At 45.5% G+C, this 13,945-nt stretch overlaps 1 protein-coding gene across 1 annotated transcript in view; it reads right to left on the bottom strand.

Annotated features, from left to right (window-relative positions):
- Positions 1–13,945, bottom strand: part of SLIT1 (slit guidance ligand 1) — a 546,950-nt gene that overhangs the window by 20,225 nt on the left and 512,780 nt on the right. Inside the window, exon 32 of the mRNA XM_082269259.1 lies at positions 6,004–6,241. Within this exon, the coding sequence (XP_082125385.1) occupies positions 6,004–6,241 (238 nt within the window). The remainder of the gene's footprint in view (positions 1–6,003; positions 6,242–13,945) is intronic.

Below are 13,945 nucleotides of genomic sequence, written 5' to 3'. Positions count from 1 at the left end.
TACCCTCTGCTTTCTATTTATTACAGGAGAGGGGGATTGACAAACTTGGGGAACAGTAGTGATGTTTAATAATGAGGGGGCATTAGTGATATTGGGGCATTTAATAATGGGGGAACAGTAGTATTGTTTAGATGTTTAATAATGAGGGGGCATTAGTGATATTTGGGCATTTAATAATGGGGGAACAGTAGTATTGTTTAGATGTTTAATAATGAGGGGGCATTAGTGATATTTGGGCATTTAATAATGGGGGAACAGTAGTAATGTTGAGGTGTCTAATATTGGGAGAAAAGTAGTAATGTGTTTAATTATGGGAGACAGTATTTATTACATTTGGATGTTTAATAATGGGCAAACAGTAGTGATATTGGGGTGTTTAATGATGGCACAGTAGTGATGTTGGGGTGTTTAATAATGGGGGAACAGTAGTGATGTTGGGGTGTCTAATTACGGGGAGAAGTATTGATATTGGAGTGCTTATTAATGGGGGATCAGTAGTGATGTTTGGGTGTTTAATAATGGGGGACAGTAGTGATGTTGGGGTGTTTAATAATTGGGGAACAATATAATACTGGGGTGTTTAATAATGGAGCAACAGTAGTGATGTTGGGGCATTTAATAATTGGGGAACAGTAGTAATGTTGAGGTGTTTACTAATGGGGGAACAGTAGTGATGTTGAGGTGTTTAAAAATGGGGGAACAGTAGTGATGTTGGGATATTTAATAATGGGGGAACAGTAGTAATGTTGGGGTGTTTAATAATGGGGGGACAGTAGTAATGTTGGGTGTTTAATAATGGGGGGACAGTAGTGATATTGGGGTGTTTACTAATGGGGAACAGTAGTAATGTTGGGGTGTTTAATACTGTGGCAAACAGTAGTGAGGTTGGGGTGTCTAATAATGGGGGAACAGTAGTGATGTTGGAGTCTTTAATAATGGGCACAGAAGTGATGTTGGGGTGTCTAATTACGGGGAGCAGTATTGATATTGGAGTGCTTAAAAATGGGGGAACAGTAGGGATGTTGGGGTGTTTAATAATGGGGGAGAAGTAGTGATGTCGGGGCATTTATTAATGGGGGCATTACTGATATTGGAGTGTTTAATAATGGGGGGAGAGCAGAGATGTTGTGGTGTTTCTTAATGGCACAATAGTGATATTGGGGTGATTAATAATGGGAGGTAATAGGGATGTTGAAGTGTTTAATAATGGGGGAACAGTAGGGATTTTGGGGTGTTTAATAATGGGGAAGAGCAGTGATGTTGGGGCATTTAATGATGGGGGCATTACTAATATTGGGGCGTTTAATAATGAGAGAACAGTAGTGATGTTGGGATGTTTATTAATGGGGAGACAGTAGTGATGTTGGAGTGTTTAATAACAGGGACAGTAGTGATGGTGGTGTGTCTAATAATGGGGGGACAGTAATGATGTTGGGATGTTTAATAATGGGGGATAGTAGTGACGTTGGGATGTTTAATAATGGGGGGACAGTAGTGACGTTGGGATGTTTAATAATGGGGGGACAGTAGTGACGTTGGGATGTTTAATAATGGGGGGACAGTAGTGACGTTGGGATGTTTAATAATGGGGGGACAGTAGTGACGTTGGGATGTTTAATAATGGGGGGACAGTAGTGACGTTGGGATGTTTAATAATGGGGGGACAGTAGTGACGTTGGGATGTTTAATAATGGTAGGTCAGTAGTGATAATTTAATTGTGTGATTCCGTACTATGGATAATCTGCCTGGCATTACTCTGCTTCAGTTGTGGATGACAAAACTAATCTTCCTGCATATGTTTTAATTTGGTGTTTATTATGCTGGATATGGGGATGTGTTTCTTGTGTGGCTGAATTCAGTTGAATATGTTTGAGGTTCTTCTCTATAACTTTATCTCACCTCCTGTTTGGAGTTGATGGATATTTTGGTTACTAGCGTTCTCATCTCCAATTTTTAAAGTTTATATCTAACAATTCATCCAGGTCCTATATTCAAAGACCCCTGTATCTTCTCATGATACGCTGACCTGATCTAGCTCTAAACACATGTTATGTGGAAGATATCCAAAGGGCTTATACTTTGAAGGCTCATACGTTATTGGATCCTGAAGAAGCTCGCTTTGTGGGCGAAACACGTCGATCCACCACTTGTATGATGACATGCAGAATGTGCAATATATTTTTTTATATGCTATACATGATTGCCATTTTAACCTTCTTGTGTTATTGAATACAATTTATATATATATTTTTTTATAACCATTTCCTGTTATTTTGGGCACATGTAAATTCCCAATTTCCCAGTGTCATTCTGGTGGTTCTCCCATCCCCCCCCCCACCCAGATAGACCTGGTACCCACTATTACTTTAGACTTTTCAGGAAACTTGAGACCTTTTGAACTCCTTTTGCAGATGCTTGTTGCCTGACTGTCTCTCGTCTCAATATTTTGTGTCACTGACCTTGAAGTCACTGCTCCAGATTTGCAACTAGAGGGCAACTAGAATTGTAGAGAATGATGTCAGGAATGGCCAATACCATATTTTTTTTATTATGGCAGATGTCCTTTAAAGTTGTGTAATGCTTGTTTCTATGTAGTTTTTAATAATATATAGGGCCTAATTTTCAGCAGGAATGCGGGGGAACGCAGTTCCGGCACCTCCAGCACTGAATGTATGCCATAGCAAGGGGTGCTGGGTTGTGATGTAGGGTCTACTGATGCTGGCTCCTGGGGTGCCTATTGTTGCTAGAGTGGATCTATTTTTGCGTAGCAGTCTATTGTTGCTGGTGGAGGATCTTTTGTTACTGGGGGTTACTGGAAGGGATCTACCGTTTAGGGAAGGGTCTACTGTGGCTGGCTGCTGGAGAGTCTCTTGATGTTGGCTGCTGGAAGATATGTTCTTGCTGCTGGGGGTCTATTGTTGCTGGGGGGCGTCTATTGCTGCGGGGGATCTATTTTATTGCTTCTCTTGTTATCATTACCAAATGCCATACAATATACTTAGCAGTACAAAATTATACTTGGCTCTATATTCTTTAAAAGGGGCCGTACTGGAAGCAGGGTGGGGGGTGAAACCAAGGGTCGGTGCTCAGAGGCGGGTAGAGGGTGGAACCAAGGGTCGGTGCTCAGAGGTGGGTAGAGGGTGGAACCAAGGGTCTGTGCTCAGAGGTGGGTAGAGGGTGGAACCAAGGGTCAGTGCTCAGAGGTGGGTAGAGGGTGGAACCAAGGGTCGGTGCTCAGAGGTGGGTAGAGGGCGGAACCAAGGGTCAGTGCTTGGAGGTGGGTAGGGGGGGCGGAGACAGGAAGTGACTTAGAAGGGGGAATTCCTGCACCTATTCTCTGAGGAAAAAAAGCACTGATAATATATGTACATGGAACAACTGCTTTCTGCTTAAGTAGTGCCGCAGCATTCTTTGCCTACAACTCCGCCATTTTTAACTAAAAAAATAATGTGGTAATACGGCCTGATTCACGTCCAGTGCTAATTTTAGTATTTCCTTTTTATTACACCGCATTAATAGTATGGATTATCACTTTCCGTTTATGAATTACTGAACCTCCTAATGGTTCATACTCAGAAACATTCACTTTGGACCTTTTACAATTGTAACAAACTGCAACCATTTTATCATTTTAAGGACTTTACAATAAACCTTTTGTGAATAGGATTAGAAATGTTAAATATCTCCTAAATCAGGACTCTAGATACATTGGGATTTGTGCAGTGATGGAAAGGAAGCCTGAATGGCGGTTTATCAAAAGAGGCGTTTTTAGTGACAATGCACAGACCCGTGGTTTGGAAATCAATGCTATTGCAAATCATACATTCTCATTATTCTGCTGAAAGAGAACCTGTTGCCTGACCATCCATTTCAACAAACTCCTTCTCCAAGATTATATGTGCGTATAAACATTTAACGTATTTTATGCATGTTACTTACCTGTAAAAGCCTTTCTTGTGTAGATTTAACAATCTTGCTAACCATTGCTATGAGGTCCAGGCATAACTTTACCCCAATAAAAGTCAAGGGGACTATCCAAAGATAAAACCTGAGGACATCTCCATATCAAAACAATATCAATAATAATACTTTGATATTATATTGATATGGAGATGTCCTTAAAGTTCTTTTAGCCCTGATAAAGGTTGCATTCTTGGACCCCTGAAACGCATGGGATACTCTTTAGATCAGAGGTAGGCAACCTTTCAGAGGTTGAGATCCACCTGGACAGCATGGAGGAAACATGGAGGAAATCAAAGATCCCCAGGTAAGGATAACTATCAAGCCTCCAATAAAAACTCAGCATAGTGTCCTGTGATCCCCTCACCAACAGTAGTGTCCTCTGCTCCCCTTTACATAACCCCCCCCCCCCCCACAGTAGTGTCCTTTGCCCCCCATACATACTTTAAGTGGCTTCTTCCTCTGTATATTAGTGTCCTTCTCCCCTGACATAACCCCCCCCCCCCGTAGTGTCCTCTGCTCTCCCTCATTCAAAGGGGTGTACCCAATTTGTACCCCCCCCCACTGTAGTGTCCTGTGCCCCCCATTGCAGTGTCCTATGCCCCCTTCACATTACCCCCACTGTAGTGTCATCTGTCCCCGGAAAGCAGTGTCTTGTGCCTCCCTTTACATCACCCCGTCGTAGTGTCCTCTGCCCCCCTTTACAACCCCCCATGTAGTGTCCTCTGCCCTCCCCCCCCAGTAGCAGTGTCCTGTACCCTTCCTAAAGCAGTTTCCTGTGCCTCTCTTCACATCACCCCACCCATACCCCCCACTGTAGTGTCCTCAGCCCGCGCCTCCCCTTATAGCAGTGTCCTGTGCCCCCAAAAGCAATGTCCGCTGCCCCCCCATCTCAGACCACTTAGGGAGGAAGGATCAGCAATGCAGGGTCATGTTCCTGATCTACCTGTCGGCTTCCGGTAGATCAGGATCAACAGTTGCCGACCCCCACTTTAGATTGTCCCCTTGACTTTTATGCTCTATAGGGGCACTCTGATGGGGACACCATATGTATGGGGGCACTCTGATGCAGACACCTGCTCTATGGGGGCACTCTGATGGGTACACCTGCTCTATGGGAGCACTCTGATGGGAACACCTGTTCTATGGAGGCACTCTGATGGGGACACCTGCTCTATGGGGGCACTCTGATGGGGACACCTGCTCAATGAGGGCACTCTGAGAAAAACACCTGTGGAAGGGGTACTATGGCTGGCACAGTGGTCACTGAGGGGGGAAGGTTGGGCAATGCAGGGCCATGTTCCCAATCTACCTGTCAGCTGCAGGTAGATCAGGATCAACAGTTGTCGACCCCGCTTTAGATTGTCCCCTTGACTTTTATGCTCTATAGGGGCACTCTGATGGGGACACCATATCTATGGGGGCACTCTGATGCGGACACCTGCTCTATGGGGGCACTCTGATGGGAACACCTGTTCTATGGAGGCACTCTGATGGGGACACCTGCTCTATGGGGGCACTCTGATGGGGACACCTGCTCTATGGGGGCACTCTGATGGGGACACCTGATCTATAGGGGCACTCTGATGGGGACACCTGATCTATAGGTGCACTCTGATGGGGACACCTGATCTACAGGGGCACTCTGATAGGGACACCTGATGTATGGGGGCACTCTGATGGGGGCACCTGCTCTAAAGGGGGCACTCTGAAAGCAACAACTGTGTAAGGGGTACCATGGCTGGCACAGTGGTCACATGATTGTGGGCTGGTCCCACCAGCTCCCGATCATTAGTAGAGAGCAAAAGGTGTCTTTGACAGCCCACTCACTGTGCTAGGAAAACACAAAGATCTTCCAAATATAGACTCAAATATTCGATGTGTGGCCGCCATGCAACATGGCATGGGTGGGAAGAGGCTAAACAAGATTATATTCATTTATATATTACATATAATGAGATGGGCATTGTGAAGTAGAAGGAGTTTTGATAGCTCAGATAGCTGTTTTTGATACAATTTTATTTGATCTTTTTCGCACTTACCTGCAGTGTGATGTTTGCCCGCGGCCAGTTCTGGAGGTCTGTGAACTGCAGGTAGGTGTCTCTGTCCACAAAGTTCACACTCAAGAGCTTTTCACACCTGGTGCCGCCAAACCCGGGAAGACACTGACACACGGCGCTGTTCCCCAGGTCGATGCATTTGGCTCCGTTCTGGCAGTCTGCTAACTTACATGGATTGGTCAAAGTGGATGACTGAGATGGCATTTCACAGAGCTGACCACTGGAAATAGACACATAGATGCATTTTAGTTTTTAGTCATTTTAAGGGGTGTATTTATAAAAAAATAAATTCCCATCGAAACTGCATGTCAATTTGTTCATTTGAAAAAAAAATCTAATATTCTCAGGCTACGTTCTAAGCAGATCAAATGTGTGAATAGAGAAAATACTGCATTATGGCCACTAGATGGAGCTTAGGAGCATACACAGCGCCATCTAGAGGCCATAATGCAGTACTTTATCTTCAGAATAGTCTGAGAATATTCAATTTTCCCCCATTTACACAGAACAAATTTACATGCAGTTTATTTGGTGAGTATCCAAAAGTATCACAAACTGTACAGAGGATTTTCCAACAAACACTTACAAAAAGTTTATTTTACTATTCATTGGCTATATGCAGGTCAGGAGGTTGGGCACTAAAATATGATAGCTACAGTATATACTCGTGCCATGTAATAGATGCTTCATATATTTGCTTTATAAACATTTTTAATTCATTATCAAGAAAGGGAACCCAAGGAGGGAAATTTTAGAGGTTCAATTTAAAGGTTTAAGGCAGCTTTTTTTAACCTTTTTACCCTGAAGGAACCCTTGAAAAGATGTTCAGGTCTCATGGAGCCCTTGCTAAAATTAATTAATGGGAGGTTGGTTGGAAGAAGGTCCCTTGCTGTTAAAAGATCATTGGAGTCATGCTGTTGGCTTTGCTAAGTGGGGTTGAGCCCCAGACCATGAAGGCACCATCAGACATGACATTCATCAGCTCAAGGAACCTCAAGGAACCTCTATTTACCTGTAGAGGAGACCTAGGGTTCCATGGAAGCCTGATTGAGAATGGCTGGTCTAAGGCATTAAATCAAAGTTTAATCTAAGAGGTTGTCACCACATTGAGAAAACTGGGGAAGGAGGGTGAGGAGGGGGTGTACAAATGGAAGGGAACCCAAAGAGGGAAATCTCAGAGTGTAAAGGCAGGAATGAACTGTTCGTTTCTGAGGTTGCCCTTTAGGGTCTAGGACAGCTTTCTTAACCTTTTTACCCCCCTGGAACCCTTGATATACTTTCCAGGTGTCATGGAGCCCTTGCTAAAATTAATTAAAGGGGAGGTCAGTGGGATGAAGGCCCCTTGCTGTTAAAAGATCACTGGAGTCATGCTGTTGGCTTTGCCAAGTGGAATTGAAACAAGAACCTTGAAGGCACCATCAGATATGACGTTCATCATCTCAAGGAGCCCCTATCTACCTCTGGAGGAGCCTTAGGGTTCCATAGAAGCCTGGTTGAGAATGGGTGGTCTAAGGCATAAAATCAAAAGGGTTATCTAAGAGCTTGTCACCACACTGGGACATTGGAGACAGGAGGGTGCAGGGGTGTACAAATGGCATCCATGGGCAATCCTCAAACCAGGATGGGAGACAAGAGGTAAAAATAAATGGAGGGAAGGAAGAAGGCAGAGCTATGGGGAAAGGAAAGGAGGAAACTGAGGTTGAGGGGTGGCTAAAGGTGAGGAAAGGAGGAGGGTATGTAAGAAGCCTGTCCCAGCACTGCACAGTATGGTGGAACCCAGAACTATAATGTAAGGAATCCCAGCACTGCACAGTATGGTGGAACCCAGAACTATAATGTAATGAGTCCCAGCACTGAACAGTATGGTGGAACAAAGACCTTCAATAAAAGGAGTCTCAGCACTGCACAGTATTGTGGAACCCAAAACTATAATGTAAGGAGTCCCAGCACTGTAAAGTATGGTGGAACCTATCACTGCTATAATCAAAAGAGTGCTAGCACTGCACAGTATGGTGGCATTCAGAACTATAATGTAAGGAGTCCCAGCATTGCACAGTATGGTGGAACCGAGAACTATAATGTAAGGAATCCCAGCACTGCACAGTATGGTGGCATTCAGAACTATAATGTAAGGAGTCCCCGAACTGCACAGTATGGTGGAACCCAGAGCTATAATGTAAGGAGTCCCAGCACTGCACAGTATGGTGGGACCCAGAACTATAATGTAAGGAGTTCCAGCACTGCACAGTATGGTGGAACCCAGAATTATAATGTAAGAAGTCTCAGCACTGCACAGTATGGTGGAACCCAGAATTATAATGTAAGGAGTTCCAGCACTGCACAGTATGATGAAACCCAGAACTTTCATATAAGGAGTCCCAGAACTGCACAGTATAGTGGAACCCAGAACTATAATGTAAGAAATCCCAGCACTGCACGGTATGGTGGAACCCAGAACTATAATGTAAGGAGTCCCAGCACTGCACAGTATGGTGGAACCCAAAACTACAATGTAAGGAGTCCCAGCACTGGACAGTATGGTGGAACCCAGAACTTTAATGTAAGGAGTCCCAGCACTGCACAGCATAGTGGAACCCAGATCTATAATGTAAGAAGTCCCAGCACTGCAAAGTATGGTGGAACCCATCACTATAATGTAAAGAGTGCTAGCACTGCACATTATGGTGGAATCCAGAACTATAATGTAAGGAGTCCCAGCACTGCACAATATGGTGGAACCGAGAACTAGAATGTAAGGAGTCCCAGCACTGCACAGTATGATGGAACCAGGAACTATAATGTAAGAAGTCCGAGCACTGCACAGTATGGTGGAACCCAGAACTATAATGTAATGAGTCCCAGCACTGCAAAGTATGATGAAACCCAGAACTCTCATATAAGGAGTCCCAGAACTGCACAGTATAGTGGAATCCAGAACTATAATGTAAGAAGTCCCAGCACTGCACAGTATGATGAAACCCAGAACTCTCATATAAGGAGTCCCAGAACTGCACAGTATAGTGGAACCCAGAACTATAATGTAAGAAGTCCCAGCACTGCACAGTATGGTGGAACCCAGAACTTTAATGTAAGGAGTTCCAGCACTGCACAGTATGGTGGAACCCAGAACTATAATATACGGAGTCCTAGCAATGCACAGTATGGTGGAACCCAGACCGGCTCTTTGTAGCAGAGGAGGCAGTGAATACAATTTTTGAATAAAACGAGAAAGGCAGCTAGTGTGTAATGACAGGGAAGGATTCTGGCAGCAATAACCTTTACAATGCTGATTTTAGAGAGCGGTATTTTACAAAACCTGCCATTATCATGCACCTTCTATAACAAAATGAATAGTTTTTAATGTCTCGTCACACCAGGGACCCTACAAGGATATATGGTTTACCTGCCCTAAAAACTTAAAACATTTTGGAACAGTGTTATTAAATATATTTCAGACCAGCCTAAAGAAGACGTGCTTATTATTGGTAAAAGCCTATTTTTTCATATTTGGAATAAAGAAATAACCTTTTATCATAAAACAGAAAATATTGTTTTAATTTGGCATTGATATTGGCTAAAGCTGGCCTGTACACAGTGCCCCGTCATTGGTGTCAGTGGGAGGAATAGTGCCCCATCATTGCTACCAGTGGGAGGAATAGTGCCCCATCATTGGTGTCAGTGGGAGGAATAGTGTCCCATCATTGGTATCAGTGGGAGGAATAGTGTCTCATCATTGGTGTCAGTGGGAGGAATAGTGCCCCATCATTGGTGTCAGTGGAAGGAATAGTGCCCCATCATTGGTGTTAGTGGGAGAAATAGTGCCCCATCATTGGTGTCAGTGGAAGGAATAGTGCCCCATCCTTGGTGTCAGTGGAAGGAATAGTGCCCCATCATTGGTGTCAGTGGGAATAATAGTGTCCCATCATTGGTATCAGTGGGAGGAATAGTGCCTCATCATTGGTGTCAGTGGGAGGAATAGTGCCCCATCATTGGTGTCAGTGGAAGGAATAGTGCCCCATCATTGGTGTTAGTGGAAGGAATAGTGCCCCATCATTGGTGTTAGTGGGAGGAATAGTGCCCCATCATTGGTATCAGTGGGAGGAATAGTGCCCCATCATTGGTGTCAGTGGGAGGAATAGTGCCCCATCATTGGTGTCAGTGGGAGGAATAGTGCCCCATCATTGGTATCAGTGGGAGGAATAGTGCCCCATCATTGGTGTCAGTGGGAGGAATAGTGCCCCATCATTGGTATCAGTGGGAGGAATAGTGCCCCATCATTGGTGTCAGTGGGAGGAATAGTGCCCCATCATTGGTGTCAGTGGGAGGAATAGTGCCCCACTGCTAGTGTCAGTGGGAAGAATAGTGCTCCATCACTGGTGTCAATTAGAGGAATAGTGTCCCATCATTGGTGTCAGTGGGAGTAACAGTGCATCATTGTTGGTGTCAACGGCAGGAGGGCCACAGTTTGGAGACCACTAACCTATACTGATGTACATATGTCAACAAGTAATGGCTTCATTACAGTCAGTCAATAGTAAATAGCTTCAAACATGCTTGGGACAAACATAAATCTAAACTCAAATAAAAAAAAAAAAAAAAACAATACAAATATCTAACAAAAAATAAAAAGAAAAAAAAAATGGGCAGACTCGATGGACTATGGTCTTTTTCTGCTATCACTTTTCTATGTAAGTCACGTCTTGCTTTGGTATCCTCCACAATGTCTTTTTTTTTTTTACTTTTGTATGAGCAACAACTCTCAATAAAGAATGCATTTCTTTCAATGTAAATAAAAATTTGACCGCTATGGTAATACCAACGCAATCCATTTTATTCAGTTTGACAAACTGGGTGAGTGAATTTTTGTTTTGGCCGTGATCACCATAGAGGAAAGACACATCGCACTCCGAACTTCAACTTTCCGCCTCCCTTCTCTAAGCTTTATCAGAAGGTAAGAGGATTTGAGTCAATAGGATTTTAGCCCAGAATAGCCCTTGTAAACAAGTAATGCTGCCCGATGAATTCCCCTGAGTCTCCTTATGTAGCTTATGTAGAGAATTGGGGATTCAAACCATTTAACATTTTAGCTGCCGAACTCACACATGTGATGAAGTATCCTTAGAGGAGATATAAAGTGCACTGGGCATTTTGGAGAAAGGAGTATTCTATAAAAGAAGAGGACTTGAAGGGCACCTCATCCCTATTTTTATTTCTAGAAGTCTTGGAGTATTTTGAAAGGTAACGGTATGCAATAAAACTTGACCTTTCATCAGAGATGGAAGAAACCAATCGTCTACATATTCTGTCTTGTGCTATGATAATAGGAAAATAAATATAAGGGCACACAGGACTAGAGATGACCTCAGGCTATGGAAGCACACGGGTTTAGAGTCAGGCTATGGAGGCACACATGACTAGGGTATGCCCCAAGCTATGGAGGCACATTGGACTAAAGTTGGCCTCGGGCTAGGGAAGCACACAGGACTAGAATTGGCTTCAGGCTATGGAGGCACACAGGATTAGAGTTGCCCTCAAGCTATGGAAGCACACAGGACTAGAGATGGCCTCAAGCTATGGAAGCACACAGGACTAGAGATGGCCTCAGGCTATGGAAGCACACAGGACTAGAGCTGGCCACATGCTATGGGGACACACAGGGCTAGAGCTGGCCACAGGCTATGCAGGCACCCAGGGTTAGAATTGGCCTCGGGCTATGAAGGCACACAGGGCCAGAGTTGGCTTCAGGATATGGAGGCGCACAGGACTAGAATTGGCTTCAGGCTATGGAGGCACACAGGACTAGAGTTGCCCTCAGGCTATGGAAGCACACAGGACTAGAGATGGCCTCAGGCTATGGAGGCACACATAACTAGAGCTGGCCACAGGCTATGGAAGCACACAGGACTATAGTAGGCCTTAGGATATGGAGGCACACAGGACCAGAGCTGGCCACAGGCTATGGAGGCACCCAAAATTAGATTTGGCCTCAAGCTATGGAGGCACACAGGACTAGAGTTGGCCTCAGGCCTTGGAAGCACACAGGACTATAGTAGGCCTTAGGCTATGGAGGCACACAGGACTAGAGCTGGCTTCAGGCTATCGAGGCACACAGGACTAGAGTAGGCCTCAGGCTATGGAACCACACAGGACCAGAGCTGGCCACAGGCTATGGAGGCACCCAGAATTAGATTTGGCCTCAAGCTATGGAGGCATACAGGACCAGAGCTGGCTTCAGGCTATCTAGGCACGCAGGGCTAGAGTAGGCCTCAGGCTATGGAACCACACAGGACCAGAGCTGGCCACAGGCTATGGAGGCACCCAAAATTAGATTTGGCCTCAAGCTATGGAGGCACACAGGACTAGAGTTGGCCTCAGGCCTTGGAAGCACACAGGACTATAGTAAGCCTTAGGCTATGGTGGCACACAGGACTAGAGCTGGCTTCAGGCTATCGAGGCACACAGGACTAGAGTAGGCCTCAGGCTATGGAACCACACAGGACCAGAGCTGGCCACAGGCTATGGAGGCACCCAGAATTAGATTTGGCCTCAAGCTATGGAGGCATACAGGACCAGAGCTGGCCTCAGGCTATCTAGGCACGCAGGGCTAGAGTAGGCCTCAGGCTATGGAACCACGCAGGACCAGAGCTGGCCACAGGCTATGGAGGCACCCAAAATTAGATTTGGCCTCAAGCTATGGAGGCACACAGAACTAGAGTTGGCCTCAGGCCTTGGAAGCACACAAGACTATAGTAGGCCTTAGGCTATGGAGGCACACAGGACTAGAGCTGGCTTCAGGCTATCGAGGCACACAGGACTAGAGTAGGCCTCAGGCTATGGAACCACACAGGACCAGAGCTGGCCACAGGCTATGGAGGCACCCAAAATTAGATTTGGCCTCAAGCTATGGAGGCACACAGGACTAGAGTTGGCCTCAGGCCTTGGAAGCACACAGGACTATAGTAGGCCTTAGGCTATGGAGGCACACAGGACTAGAGCTGGCTTCAGGCTATCGAGGCACACAGGACTAGAGTAGGCCTCAGGCTATGGAACCACACAGGACCAGAGCTGGCCACAGGCTATGGGGGCACCCAGAATTAGATTTGGCCTCAAGCTATGGAGGCATACAGGAACAGATTTGGCTTCAGGCTATGGAGGCACACAGGACTAGAGTTGGCCTCAGGCTATGGAAGAACATAGGACAAGAGCTGGTCACAGGCTATGAAGGTACCCAGGATTAGATTTGGCCCCAGGCTATGGAGGCACACAGGACTAGAGCTGGCCACAGGCTATGGAGGCAGCTAGGATAAGAGTTGGCCTTAGGCTATCGAGGCACACAGGACAAGAATTAGCTTCAGGTAATGAAGGCACACAGGTCTAGAGCTGACCTTGGGTTTTGTTCATATGTAGCTGGATTTGGAAGTGGTTATCCAGCATGAGATGTTGCCAGAGTGCTGCAAGTAACATTTATTTGCATGTATTAGAAGTGCCCCATTGTTGGTGTCAGTGGAATAAATAGCGCCCCATTGTTAGTGTCAGTGAGAGGAATAGTGCCCCATCATTGGTGTCAGTGGGAGGAATAGTACCCCCATCATTGGTGTCAGTGAGAGGAATAGTGCTCCATTGTTGGTGTCAGTGAGAGGAATAGTGTCCCATCATTGGTGTCAGTGGGAGGAATAGTGCCCCATCATTGGTGTCAGTGAGAGGAATAGTGCTCCATTGTTGGTGTCAGTGAGAGGAATAGTGTCCCATCATTGGTGTCAGTGGGAGGAATAGTGCCCCATCATTGGTGTCAGTGAGAGGAATAGTGCCCCATCATTGGTGACAGTGGGAGGAATAGTGCCCCATCATTGGTGTCAGTGAGAGGAAAAGTGCTCCATTGTTGGTGTCAGGGAGAGGAATAGTGTCCCATCATTGGTGTCAGTGA

Source organism: Pelophylax lessonae, assembly GCF_965119305.1.
Source record: "Pelophylax lessonae genome assembly, chromosome: 9".
NCBI classification, from domain to species: domain Eukaryota; kingdom Metazoa; phylum Chordata; class Amphibia; order Anura; family Ranidae; genus Pelophylax; species Pelophylax lessonae.
Note: the sequence above shows the minus strand (reverse complement) of the source record. Positions and strands in the feature narration are given on the sequence as shown.